This window comes from Hermetia illucens, chromosome 1 (genome assembly GCF_905115235.1).
Source record: "Hermetia illucens chromosome 1, iHerIll2.2.curated.20191125, whole genome shotgun sequence".
In the NCBI taxonomy this organism is placed as follows: Eukaryota; Metazoa; Arthropoda; class Insecta; order Diptera; family Stratiomyidae; genus Hermetia; species Hermetia illucens.
The window spans coordinates 6,358,789-6,373,563 of record NC_051849.1 but is presented as its reverse complement, the minus strand read 5'-3'; the positions used below and the strand labels follow the sequence as shown (position 1 = coordinate 6,373,563).

At 49.0% G+C, this 14,775-nt stretch overlaps 1 protein-coding gene across 1 annotated transcript; it reads right to left on the bottom strand.

Annotated features, from left to right (window-relative positions):
• Positions 1-5,925: 5,925 nt before the first annotated feature.
• Positions 5,926-14,151, bottom strand: LOC119646635 (SET and MYND domain-containing protein 4-like). Its single transcript, XM_038047148.1, has 5 exons — positions 13,903-14,151; positions 13,615-13,846; positions 7,657-7,913; positions 6,613-7,600; positions 5,926-6,543 (listed from the first exon to the last, which is right to left on the bottom strand). Exons 1-5 carry the CDS (start codon positions 14,043-14,045, stop codon positions 6,007-6,009), a joined length of 2,157 nt encoding a protein of 718 aa, XP_037903076.1. The 5' UTR covers positions 14,046-14,151; the 3' UTR covers positions 5,926-6,006.
• Positions 14,152-14,775: the final 624 nt, after the last annotated feature.

Genomic DNA, 14,775 nt, shown 5'->3' with positions numbered 1-14,775 from the left:
TACAGTGTGTAAAGGACGCGGAACCAGCTTATACTGTTGCCGACCATGGACTGGGCAATTCTAATATCACCACACAACTCCACCATTCGGCCGACAAGGCCGTTACGACCGAAAAAATGATTAGTCACGACTGCCCTGCCATAATCATTGACGACGACCAGAGCTCGCGGATCGGTGAAGCAAATTCCAGATGCATCCCCACACTTGGCGACAACTAAGGAAATACACAATACTTCTTGGAACCAGCGCTGGATTAGGTTTTGATGAGCAGCTAGCCGATACCTTGTCCCAATATAGGGCTGATATAACAGCGTTACAAGAGATGCGATGGACAGAGACCGGTTTCCTGGAGAAGAGCCAAAAAATGAAACCAACTGTAATCGGCTTCGAAAATCTAAGCGAAAGGCTATGCACTCTGCGTTTGCGAGGCAAGTTTAAAAACATAAGCCTCATTAACGTTCACGCCCTTACAGAGGAGATTGCAGAGAAGGATACCAGAGCAGTAGAACGAACCCTCGAAGCCTGTTCCAGATATGATATCAAAATCATACTTGGGGATTTTAACAGTCAAGTAGGGACGGAGCTTATATTCAGGCGATAAGTTGGCTCCCATAGCAGTGTCACACGAAATGGTTGTTGGAAGTACCACTTTCAACCAAATTGACCACGTGTTGTTTGAACGCCGCCACCTCCAAGCCTTGATGAATGTGAGAACATATAGGGGGGCCAATACAGACTCTGATCACTCTCTCGTTGGCATGGTGCTCCGACCTTGAATAACAACACCACCCAGAATTCCCTCTGACAATCAGGTGAGAGTTAACACTGAAGCCATCCACAACACTTATAAGAGGGAAATGTATGCCGCAATAACCGCAGTCAACAGAGATCCTGGAGATGAAGCATCAACAAATGGTCTTCACAACCACCTGAAGAACGTTATCATAAATACGGCCACAAACATACTTGGCCCCAGCAGCAAAAAAAATCGGAACGACTGGTTTGACGATGAATGTAAGCTAGCAACGGAACGGAAGAATGTTCCATATCGAGTAATGTTGCATTCTCAAAGGACGCGGGCGCGCGCAGAGACTTATCACGAACTCCGGCGAGCGGAGAAGCGACTTCACAGACGGAAAAACGAAGCCTGGGAGAACCAACAAATCTGTTTCCGTTTTTTAGTATCTATCTTACGCCGAATGAGACGATGCCGGACTTTCGTCGGAGGCTTGATGCTTTGGAGGACGCTATCTTAAGCACGGATGGGCGGATCCTGGTCGGGGGTGACTTCATGTCTCAGACAGATTCCAGAGGGAAACGAATTCTGGAAATGGCGGTGAGAACAGGACTGGTAGTTCTAAATACCGGATCCACCCCAACGTTCCGGCGCCCGGGCTGCGTAGGAAGCATTCCAGACGTAACCTTTGCATCGGAATCACTGGTGTCGCTGATGGACGGGTGGCGAGTACTGGAAGACTTCTCGGCAAGTGACCACCAATATTGCTTTCGAAGTGGTGGACACAAATTCTCGATGTGCGCCACCCCGGCGATCTTTCTGTGCATGGAACGTCGCGAAAGTGAACACCGGGAAGTTTGTCGAAACTCTGGGAACAGGTGGGGTCACGCTGGAGGGTACTCCTGGGGGCGGTGGCGCCGCAGCTGACACTATCGTAAATTCAGTTATGAACCTGATAACGACGGTCTGCGGAGCCTCCATGCCCAGGGAGACATCGAGGCGCGGCAAACCTTCCATGTATTGGTGGACAGTGGAAATCGCAGAGCTCCGGAAGGAGTGTCACAGGAGACTCCGTAGCGTAATAAACAAGAGCAAAGCTCGCTGCTGGCAAGATCTGGTCGACGAGGTGAATGGGGATCCGTGGGGACTCGGTTACAAACTGGTAACCCGAAAAATCGGGGCTCTACGGCCGAGCAGATGGACCGCATTGTAAGGGCACTTTTCCCTGCGCACCCCGTATGGGATTGTAACGTCGGTGCGGAGAGCGCAGATAACTGTCCGCTTTTCTCTATAAAAGAGTTGGAACAGGCAGTCCTCTCTATGAAAAACAAGAAGGCGCCAGGGCCCGATGGTATTCCAGCAGAGGTATACAAACTGGTATTCCAACACCGGCCAGACTTACTGCTCGGCGCATACAACGCTTGCCTGAAAGAGGGCACTTTCCCTGCTCGTTGGAAGGTTGCGAGGCTTGCGCTGATCTATAAAGGAAAAGGCGACCCCGAATTGCCGTCTTCATATCGCCCACTATGTATGCTTGACACTGCTGGGAAAGTGCTCGAAAAGCTCATCAGAAGTAGACTCGCCGAAGCGATACGCGCTGCCGGGGATTTATCTCCCCGGCAGTTTGGTTTTAAAGCAGAGAGATCGACAATGGATGCTGTCATGCAAGTGGTGGACGCCGTTCGACGAGCAGAGGCACACAGTCGCCGAACACGATGGGTGGTGCTCCTCGTAACACTTGACGTCAGAAATGCCTTTAATTCCGTAAGATGGAAAGACATTCTAGGCACACTAGACAATACTTTCAACGTGCCGAACTCTCTCTTACGGATATTGAGGGACTATCTGAGGAACCGCTCCCTGCTCTATGAAACACTAGAGGGTTAAAGGCGGATGGAGGTCACGTCGAGGGTAGCACAGGGATCCATCCTAGGGCCGGACCTCTGGAATGCTACCTATGACAGTCTACTTAAACTCGACATGCCAGAAGAGTCGCGCCTGGTCAGCTATGCAGATGATGTCTCAGCGCTTGTTGCTGGACGCACTGTCGAACAGGCGTAAAGCAGACTCGGCATATTGATGCGACGGGTAAGCGGATGGATGACTACTCATGGTTTCAACCTTGCACTGGAAAAAATCGAAGTAGTCATCCTGTCTAAAAAGAGAATTCCGACCCTGCGTCCTATATCGTTCGGCGAGTCGATAATCGAGTCAAAATCAGCGGTAAAGTACCTCGGGTTGACTCTTGACTCAAAGATGAGCTTTTCTGAGCAAATCAAAGCAGCGGCTGGATTTTTGGCGTTAAGTAGGCTAATGGCAAACATTGGGGGTCCTACGTCTAGCAGGCGACGTTTCCTGATGAGTTTAACGCAGTTTGTCCTGCTCTACGGTGCAGAGGTATGGGCTGGCGCTCTTATCGTAAACGCCTCGCGCAAGTACAGAGACAGGGAGCTTTGCGGGTGGCATCTGCGTACCGCACTGTATCTGAACCGGCCGTGATGGTGATCGCGGGAGTGATCCCCGTTGCCCTTCTTGCTAAGGAGCGTCAGGCCATATACAACCGTAAGGGAGGCGGTTGCTCGCGAAGAACGGCAACACACTCTAGACGAGTGGCAGCTCTCGTGGCAAAATGAAACTAGAGGCAGATGGACTGCGCGGCTCATCGGCAACTTAGTTGCGTGACTGCATCGGAAGCATGGTGAGACTGACTATTTCCTTACCCAATTTTTAAGTGGGCATGGAAGTTTTTAGTCTTACCTGCACAAGATTGGAAAGGCGCGTTCTTCGGATTGTGTGTTTTGCAATGGAGTTGTGGACGACGCCCACCACACTTTTTTTTCTTGTGGAAGGTGGAATGGGGTTCGTCAGCAGCTCTATTTAAACACAGGGTATCTCTCTCCAAACAACATTGTCGAAGAGATTCGGGCCCTTCTCGTTGCTAAGAAGATAGAACTCGACCTGTGGAGTAACCAGATGGCAGGGGGTTCCTCGAACTGACAGTTCCCTTCCTCTTCTCCCCTCCCATTGATGAAAGGAATTCCCTGACTTGAAGGCTCCGCAAGGCGGGAGAGCTCGGGGACTAGCTCGAAGTAATGTGACAAACGGTTCTAGGCTAGCTCTCTGACGATGGGGAGGTGTTTAGTTGGTAGTCCGACGACGTACCGAATCGGGAGTCCAACACTGTGTGCGTAAATGCATTCACCTACCCTACCAAACAAAAAAAGTGTGGGACAGCGAATCAATGCCTAACGACTGGCAAAGAGGCATAATCTGTCTCATACATAAAAAGGGAGATATCACACAGTGCAGCAATTATAGAGGTATCACGTTGTTGAGTACCAGCTATAAGATATTCTCCGCTATCTTGCTAGGCCGGATAGCCTCATACGCTCAGAACATCATTGGCCCATACCAAAGAAGCTTCACTCCTGGATAGGAGACTACAACTTTGAGACCGTTGATAATTTCTCCTCTCTCTTGCCACTCATTATGTATTCCTCGGAGACTTGGGTTCTTTGCAAGAAAAATTGCAGACTCTTGACCGAGTTCGAGAGAAGAATCATCCGATGAATTTTTGGCCCCCTACATGAGGATGCACGATTCCGTAGCGGACATAACGACGAAAACTATGAGCAATACCATGGCCGTCTCTCCTCCCCCTAGACCTCCACATCAAATATGTTGCAGCGTGCAGTGCCGTCAGACTACGTGCGTCTGGATGCTGGACAACGAAGTCCTACGGCGACAGCAACATTCTAGTTGAAATACCTCGAGAAATCTGGACATCCCCCACGGACTATGTCACACGCAAGTTGAACTTCACGAGAAACTTTGCTGTGGACCTCCCAACCAGGGCAAAGTGGAAGACCGGCGGCGTGTTGCAAGATTATGACACGGTATTCTTTATGGATGGATCAAAGATGGCCTATGGAGTCGGTGCGGGGGTTTTCTCGAATACACACGGTGTATCCAAGTCGTATGGTCTCCCAGGTTTCGCAAGTGTATTCCAGGCGGAAGTACTGACGATATTGGAAGTCTGTCGATGGTTGGAGCGGGATTCGAGCCCCAAGCGTAACATAGCCATCAAGGCCTTGTACTCAACGACGACATCTTCCCCGCTGGTGGGACAGTGCAGAGACGCGCTCAACCATCTGCGCGGCAGGCTCAAGGTCACTCTCCTTTGGGTTCCCGGGCATAGGAACATAGAGGGGAATGAGTGGGCTGACGGATTAGCCAGACAAGGCTCTGCTCTTTGCAGTCCCTCCGCGAATACAGTCGGTGTTCCGCTGGCAGCTGTCGGGGGCGGAGTCTACTCGCACCACCTAGTAGCCGCGGGCCTGAGATGGCGAAGGCTTACAAGCCTGCTTATAACATAGCCCGATCATGAGAGCTCCTGTGCTAGACGCGTGCAAATTCATTCAAGATTACGGCGGTCTGCACGGGGCACTGGCCCATAGGGGACCATGCCGCTAGGCTCGGCATACCCTACAACTCGCATTGCCGAAGCTGCGGAGAAGGAAGGGAAACCCTCATGCACTTTCTCTGCGATTGCCCAGCTCTGGCTAGAGTCAGGCTTTGGACACTGGGTAAACCATTCTTTGGGGAACTCAGAGAGATTTCTAGCTGCAGGGTCGGAGAGCTGCTTTCCTTCGTGAATGCTATGGGCTGGCTCTGAAGATCTGAGCCGGGTGGACTCTGCTTCCCTGCTCCCATAACAACAGTCACGGTCTTAGGAGTTTGTGGCATCAAAACGGCGCACCAAAGCGCTAATTGTGCTCCTCGGAGCGGCCACTGATACCTACCGGCTTAATGTTGCGGTGGGCAGGTCATTTAATCCGTATGGATGAGGATGATCCAGCCCGGAAATTTTATAAGGGCAATATCTATGGTAGAAAAAGATGGGCAGACCCTGCCTGAGGTGGAGTGATGGCGTAGGTCAGGACGCCAGACAGCTTTTAGGGATATCGAACTGGCGGACGGCGCAAAACCGGGTTGTTTGGAGTTCCTTATTAGGGTAGGCCTAGACCGGATACCGATTGTTGCGAGGTTTCATTTAGCATCTCATCAGGTCTTCGTGGCACTGAAGCCAGTTTTGTTACGGAAGATATATGTAACAAACAAGCACTAAGTGGCAAGCATTCAGGCTCGGACGATCGTACCTACTTAAATTATAAAGGGGCACTGGCATATGATTTTAAAAATTTTATTTTGGATCAAAGATACAAAGTAGATAACACTGTACAATTCCAAGATACAGCTTTCCGGGCGTTTTAGATGATGTTCAGATCGAAATAATTGTCGAACTTTTTCTTGAGCTTGAATGGCAGTTCATTGAAGGCTCGCTTGATCTTATTAAGGTCGTACTCGATTGGAACGGGCTCGAAACCTTGTTGATTTCTTATTGCTATTAGATCCAAAAGGAATGACGATCTGTAAATGTAATCGATATGATAGCAACCATATTCCTTTTCAGCTGATTCTGCCAAGTCGACTGCGATACTCAGCATTCGTCGGGTTAATTTTTCGTTATATTTAATAGCGTTATCGCTTCGCAGAAAGGTGCTGAGAATGAATTTGGCTGAACTAGATCGCAGCCGTGTATAACGTGGAAGATAACAGCTCATTTTCCAAAACAATTCATGCAAGTATTTGTACTTTCTGATGGTGTTCTCGATCACAGTAACACTGTCTATAATGCGCGCGTAGAACCTATTATCGTACGCCAAACCACAACTGGGACATGGTTGATGCAGCAGAAATCGTCCCCCGCAACCGTCCGCTTTGCAGATTACATGATTGTAGGCAAACTACGGGAATAACGAAAAAAAAAAACGGTTGGTCACGTGTGTTTTGAACTGGATCGAACCGTTACTTACATAGCCTGTGTCTTTGCTGTCCCGACAGTGGACACAGTTGCATGTGAATCCGTATTGTAGCCGCAGAAGTGACCTTCTCTCGTCCCGAGAGTCCGATATCCATTTCGGTCCATAACAATTAAATATTTCCTTACCTTTATCAATGTCCTTAGAAGCGATTACTACTAATTTCGCCTTTTCGAACTTATTCCTAAAGCTGGGCTCACAAGCGTGATTGTAGAGACTAACGCGTGGATAGATTGCTGAAAACATTGGGGAATTTTGCGCTGCTTCGGATAAGTAACCTAACCGGAACCCATCTCCGGTGAATCCTTTAACTATGGTTTGGTCTATGGTGTGAGCGTTGCAAATCATCTGATTTATAAGGCGGAGCAGCAATGATGCCAGAATAATTTCCCATTCCGAATTCGACTGCATTATCTGCCGCCTGGCGCTACGGGTTTCCTCCATGAATGTTGTTTTGTGAATAAGGTAGCAGCAAAGCAGTGACGCTGTGAGTGCATAGCGAAGAAGATCGCTTTTACCGTCAAGTATCTCAAAGTTTGTGCAAAGGCTCATCAGCTCACCGTCCCTTCCTGTTTCTAATATCACAGGCCATAGTTCTTCAGCTGTTTGTATAGTTTTTGAGCCTTTGCGTTGTCGCACTTCTTCCAATAGACTATTAAAGACCACCAACAAACAGCGGAGTGCCAGGTAAGCTATTCCCACCTCACCAAACAAATTCACTTTATTACCACTACATTCGAATCGGTGGATGGGCTCTTGTTTCTCACGACATTTTGGTCCGCAATAAAATGCAAACCGACAGCCATAACATGGAAACGGTACAATGTCGCTTTCTGCGCAACCATCGCAAATATAATGAATGCTGTCATGGTCGACACTGACGATAGGCACAAAAGCGAAGGGTTCTTCAGACATTATCGTTTCGTTTTCGGAAATAGATTCGTCGGCGACCACGTAACGCCCACGTCGATGGGTTTTCAATCTGGAAGAAAAGGTTGTTAACAACTATCGCGAACATAACGTCTAAGTGCCGCCTACATTCTCTGCTTCTTCTCGGGAAGAAGTTCATCCTTGGCAGAAGGTACTGGCAGAGGAGACGCCCTCTTGTCGATAAGACTTTTTTTATAATCGGCAATTTCCCTTTCACTCAAATTTAATTTCTCCAACTGTTCTATGCAATTCTCTAGTTTAGATGCATCGGCGAGCGATTGTGCACAAGTTGCTTGTCGCATGAGAATCATTTTCCGTTTTGGGTGATCGAATTTCAAAGCATATTCACAGTCATAATATGCCGCCTAAAATAATGTCGGTGTGGAGTAAATAGTAATTAAATTTTCAAAGCAGATAAAGTTCGTAAATTTGTAAATTCAAATAAAGCGAAGAAAGTGCAAACAGTGTCGTTAGAAGCAAGATGATCGGATCGAGTAACAAGCCTCGGAAAAATGCTAGGGCGTCCACCTCAGTCGATGGGGTAGGACGGACCCCGGTCCTGTTGAGAAATAGCCAAGGGTCCTTGACGCATGGACGGCGTCAAGACGTAAGTTAGCCCGAACAAAGCAAATATGTGTGTGCACGCTAAATGTTGGCACCTTAACTGGAACGACCGAGGAACTTGCAAGAGCCCTTCGGAAAAGGCGCATTGATATCTGCGCTTTGCAAGGAGCCCGATAGTCTGGTCCGAAAAGCCGCGACATATAACGCGAACGCAGTAAAAATGGCCATAAACTTCTCTATTTGGTAGCCCACACACTCAACATGGTGCCATTGCCATCTCAGAGCGTTTCCGTGATGTCATTAAAGAAGAAGAAGTCTCAGCTGATCGCACTATTCATTTCTTCACCGCGTACGCACCACAGACAGGTCGATCTGATCCAGAGAAAGATGCCTTCTGCCAACTTCTCGATGCAACGTGCCTGCTGATCACTATATCATCATTGCCGGCGACCTTAATGGCCATGTAGGTGAAAAGACAGACGGCAACAGGTGCCATGGGGGAAAGGGGTTCGGAGCGTGCAATGAGGGTGGCGAGCATATAATCGATTTTGTGGACACCCATGACCTTGTACTAATGAATACATGGTTCATCTTCCTGTATTTTATATTGGGAACAGTAAAACGCAAATCGACTATATTCTCATAAGACGCCGACATTTTATCACTGTCACTGATTTCAAAGCCGTTCCCTATGAGACCATCGCACCTCAACATCGGCTGTTGATTGCCGTCCTGCGGACAGCGTGAGGAACCCACTGGCTCTCCGCGCATTAAATGATGGCGATTTCGTGAGCAGAGAGCAGAAATGATCTCATTTACGCGATTACCAACCATTAAGAATGTGGAAGAATCGTAGAACGAAATTGAAGACACAAAGCGGCCTCTGCACACACTCTGGGAACACAAAGTAGCCTCTGCCCCAAGCACCAAGCACCAAGCCAGGTAAGCGGTATATCAACCGAGGTACTTGGCTTTGGAATGACGATGTCTAAATGAAGGTCCGTGAAAAGAAACGCCTCTACCACAAGTTTCCCGACGATAAAATGCTCGCCAATTGGTAAATTTATAAGAATGTCAACCGGGAACCAAAAAAGCGATCGCTGTCACCCGAGCGGCCCATTACAAAAATCTTCACGCTAAACTGGACACTCGAGATGGCGAAAGAGGTCTGTATCGACTTGCTAAAAACCGAAACGAACGCACACAGGATTACCGCAACAGCAGTTAATGACAAGAACGGTACTTTGCTTATCGACCGTCGAGCCGCGACGGATAGATGGTGAGAAGATTTGAACTAAAGAATTTGTTCATCATCCATTTTCAAAACCAAGTGGCCAAGGAGAACCTCCATAGTTGTGGTACGGGGAGATGCTGTATCACATTGGTTTGCCGGCCGTGATGCAGTAGGCGAATGCTCCAAAGGCCTAATTAGGGCGATCAGACCCGAGTCTGCACAGGGGCTCATCTGAAGTGACAATAGATCACCACACTTTACCAAGGGTATACTGGTACCATGGGAACCGGGATAGCTCCTGAATTCACATACTTCAGGAGAATTGCTATTGAATGTGCGTTTAGCTCGATTGTTGCGCTTGTCCTCTTCTGGAAGCTTTCTGGGGGTTGTGGTTACGTTCAAGGGAACAGAGACCTTCGAGTCTCGATGTGGTGTTGCGTTTCTCGACTTATCGGGCACCGCTGCCATGTGGGTTCGGGACGACGTTCGACTTCGTGTTCTTGCTGAAAGCCGGAGGAACGGGTTTGTCTGGATCCGGTGTTTAGGGATAAGGGTTTTTAGCGTTTATCTGATGCCGAACGAGACGATGCCGGACTTTCGCCGCCGACTTGATGCTTTGGAGGACGCCGTTTCGGGCACGGAGGAGGATCCTGGTAGGCGGTGACTTTAATGCTGGGGCTCTTGAATGGGTCATGCCTCAGTCAGACTCCAGAGGGAAACGGATTCTGGAAATTGCGGCGTGAACCGGGCTTGTAGTTTTAAACACCGGATCCATGCCAACGTTTCGGCGTCCAGGCTGTGAAGGAAACATTCCTGACATCACTTTTGCGTCGGAATCTCTGGCATCATCGGTGGACGGGTGGCGAGTCCTAGAAGACTTCTCGGCAAGTCATCACCAGTACATCGCATTCGGAGTGGTTGACGCTACTTGCCGGCGAGCACCAACGCGACGCTCCCTTTGCCTGTGGAATGTCGCGAGGGTGAACATCGGGAAGTTCGTCGAAGCTGTTGGAGCAGGCAGGGCCGCACTGGAGGGCGGTCCAGGGGTGGTAATGTCGCAGCTGACACCGTCGTAAATTCAGTGATGAACCTGTTAACGACGGCGTGTGAAGCTTCCATGCGCCGGAGGTGCGACAATTGTCGACCTACGAAGGGAGTGCCATACGACAACACTTCGTGCCAGAAGAATTCGTGCGCTGGGTTCAATTGCTCTACCACGATCCGAAAAGTAAAGTTCGCTTCGTGTCTCTGTTGGAGTTCATCAAGGAAGTGCCCTCTCACCACTCCTGTTTGTCCTTGTTATGGACACCGTCACACGGGATATCCAACGTCCAGCACCCTACACACTGCTTTATGCAGATGATGTTTTCCTAGCATCTGATAGCAAAAATGATCTCGAGCAACTTGTTCAAAAATGGAATGATCGCCTCATGCAACACGGTCTCAGATTGAATTTAAACAAAACTGAATTTTTGACGACCGATCCCCATGAAACAGGCACAATCAATCTGTCAGCGGCAGTGATCTGCCCAGAACTGAGCGATTTAAATACCTCGGGTCAACGCTATCAGTCAATGGAGAACTGCGTTATGAAATTGCTTCACGCATTAACGTAACCTGGATGAAGTGGCGTTCCACAACTGGTGTACTTTGTGATCGACGTATCAACGAACGTCTCAAATCTAAAATTTACCGCAATGTCGTCCGTCCAGCCGCTCTCTATGGTTCTGAGTGTTGGCCGACCATAAAAGACAATGAACGGCGTCTTGCGGTAATGGAGACGAAGATGCTACGTTGGACTAGTGTCGTCACACGTTTGGATCACATCCGAAATGAGGATATCCGCGATCGTTATGGGGTTGCACCGATCGTGGAAAAGTTGCGAGAGAGGCATCTTCAATGGTATGGTCACGCAATTCGTGTAAACGAGAATTGACTTGCCAAGATTGGTCTGAACATCGAAGTCGATGATAAACGACCAAAAGGCAGACCTAAGCAACGGTGGCTTGATACGCTGGATGGGGATTTGAAAGCCTCGAGATTGCACCCAGATCAGGCATTTGATAGAGCCAAATTGCGAAGCCGATCACGACGAGCTGACCCCGCTTATGAACGGGACAAAGGCTGAAGAAAAAGAAGAAGAAGGAAGTGCCATATGCTCCACCGTTTGCATGCCAACGAGGAGGCATGTGCCATAAAGGCACAGTATAGATCAGCAAAAAGGAGACCCGGCAGCGCTATAAATAAAAGTAAAGCTCGCGGCTGGCAGAACCTTGTTAACGAGGTGAATGAGGACCCGTGGGGACTTGGCTATAAGCTTATCACCCGGAAAATCGGGGCTATGCGGAGGCCCTGCATACTAAGTACCGACCAGATGAACCGCATTGTGCGGGCATTGTTTCCCAGACGACCCTGTACGGGTTGATGTAAATAGCGCGGAAAGCGTCGAGAACAGCCCCCTTTCAAATGAGAGAGTTCGAAGAAGCGGCCAGGCGCCAGGCCCTGATGGCATCCCGGCAGAAGTTTACAAACTGGTTTTCCGCCAACGACCAGAATTGCTGCTTGAAGCGTTCAACGTTTGCTTGAAGGAGGGTATTTTTCCTTGTCGCTGGAAAGTGGCCAGACTCGCGTTGATCAGTAAGGGTAAAGGAGACTCGGAGCTCCCGTCTGCATACCGGCCGCTGTGTATGCTTGACACGGTCGGAAAAGTGCTCGAGAAGCTCATCAGGAGTAGACTCGCTGAAGCGATCCGCGCTGCCGAAGATTTATCTCTAAGGTGGTTCGGGTTCAGAACAGGAAGATCCACAGTGGATGCTATTATGGAGGTCGTAGATGCGGTTGCGCTTGATGTCAGAAATGCCTACAATTTCGTAAGATGGACAGATATGCTAGGCACACTAGAAAACTCATTTCACATGCCAAGCTATATATTGCGGATATTGAGGGATTATCTGAAAGACCGCTCCTGCTCTATGAGACGCTAGAGGCCAAAAGGAGGATGGAAATCACGTCGGGAGTAGCACAGGGATCCATCCTAGAACCGGATCTCTAGAACGCTTCTTATCATAGTCTGCTGAGACTCGATATGCCCGAAAAAGTCACGCCTGGTCGGTTATGCAGAAGACGTTGCGGCACTTACTGCCGGACGTACTGTCGAACAGGTGCAAAGTTGACTTGGCATATTGATGCGACGGGTAAGCGGATGGATGAATACTCACGGTTTCAACCTTGCGTTGGAAAAAACCGAAGTAGTCATCTTGACCAGAAGAAGAATCCCGACCCTGCGTCCCATATCGATTGGCGAGTTGACTATAGAGTCAAAACCAGCGGTTAAATACCTTGGTTTAATGCTCGACTCGAAGATGAGCTTCTTTGAGCAAATTAAAGCAGTAGCTGACAGGATTGCAGCTGGAGTCCCGGCCTTGAGTCGGGTAATGGCAAATATCTACTAGGAGACGTCTCCTTTTTGGAGCAATGCAGTCGGTTCTGCTCTATGGCGCGGAGGTATGGGCTGATGCCCTTGACAAGGAGGTGTATCGTAAACGCCTTGCTCAAGTGCAGTGGCGGGAAGCTTTGTTAGTGGCGTCTGCTTATCGCACCCTCTCTGAACCGGCTGTGATGGTGATCGCGGGGGTGATCCCCGTTGCCCTGCTTGCCAAGGAACGCAAAGCTATCTTCCTCCGTAAGGGCGAGAACTTAAGAGAGGTGGTTGCACGTGAAGAATGTCAACGCACCTTTACCGAGCGGCAACTTTCTTGGCAAAATGAGCCAAAGGGCAGGTGGACTGCGCGGCTCATCGACAAATTAGACCCATGGTTGAACAGAAAGCACGGTGAGATTGATTACTTCCTTACCCAACTTCTAAGTGGGCATGGAGGTTTTCAGTCTAACCTGCACAGGATTGGGAAGGCGCGATCACCTGATTGTACGTTATGCAATGGAGTGGCGGACGCCGCTGAACACACCTTTTTCTCTTGCGAGAGGTGGGACGGCCTCCGCCAGCAGCTTTATGCAGACACAGGGGAGTTCTCTCCAGATAGCATTGTCAGAGAGATGCTGAAGAGCGCTGGCAGCTGGAATCGTGTTGCGCATTATGTTCGGGCCAAGGAGGAACTTCGAAGAGCAAATCCTTCCTTTCTGGCTTGTGGACATCACACACTTACTGCGGATATCAACCTTTCTAAGTAGGTAGAATCAACTTAAATGGGGAGAGCGGAGCATTCACGCAGAGAACATTTTTCTGGCCGTCCATTGCATGCAAAACATACCTCGTACTGGCCGAGCTTATATACAGCCGCGGCCCGATTTCCGTGGGCTAAGGCTATTGCCTGCGTCCCCAGTGGAGCTGCATAAATTGCTTTTGTGTACAATGCTGCGGCAATGTCGACAGTCCTCGGGTTTTGAAATGCGTCGTTCCCTTGGTTCCGGATAGCCTCTGAAAGAATCTCATCGCAAATCACATTGTCCCGTCGGCTGTCTATCCACTGCTTTAGATACCTCCTGCATGGTAATAATAAATTTTACTTTCGCTACAGCCAGGACGAATTACTTCATACCTGATCTTTCGACAGTGTACCAAACGCGTTGTGTCCACCTCGTTTTTGAAGTGATACGCTTCTCTGTAGAATATCGAACCGTTCGTTTCGTCCAGGAAAATGTCCAGAACCTTATCCCAATCCTTATAAGAAGCGAAATCCATATTGCCAATTCCGTACTAAGAAGAAATCCGGCGGAAGAATCACCAAATCTTCGACACCAGCTGGACACTTCAGACGCCGGTTTAACAGCTGTCACTTGTCACTCGTTCCTTGCCCCGGAGAAACCGAGGCGGGAAAATCGAAAAGGTTGATTTTCACTCAATCGCCTACATCAAAATTTCACTCATAATTTCAGTGGATGTACAGTGCGCGCAATTTCTATTTACGCACTTGCACTTTTAAGCCTATTGAAATAAATAAACACATATTGACTGGTTACTAATATTTTGTTTTGCCCCCATTGGACCTTATGACTTCGAAAATTCGATTTGGCGTTGAGGGAAATAGACCTGCTGCCCAGTGAAGAGCAGAAGCTGGACGAACCTAGACCTAGGACTCCTAGGGCTCGGCGTGGACAGCGACGCGCAGGAAAGCGCCATGTCGGAGGAGGAGGGTGACACTCCGACAGTGGAGAAGACCTCCAAACAATAACGGAGCCAATGGCCAGCACTAAAATAGCCCAGATAAACCTCCACCATGCGAGAGCTGCATTTGCAGTGATTGCAAGGGCAAATTCCAAGGAGAACATTGGAATAGTGCTGGCTCAGGAGCCCTGGGTGTACCGGGGGCAGATTCGCGGTCTGCAAGGAGGAGACATGCAGGTAATTTGGGACTCCTCCTGTGAAAAACCAAGAGCTTGCATAATTCTCAAACGTAATTTAAAATACATAT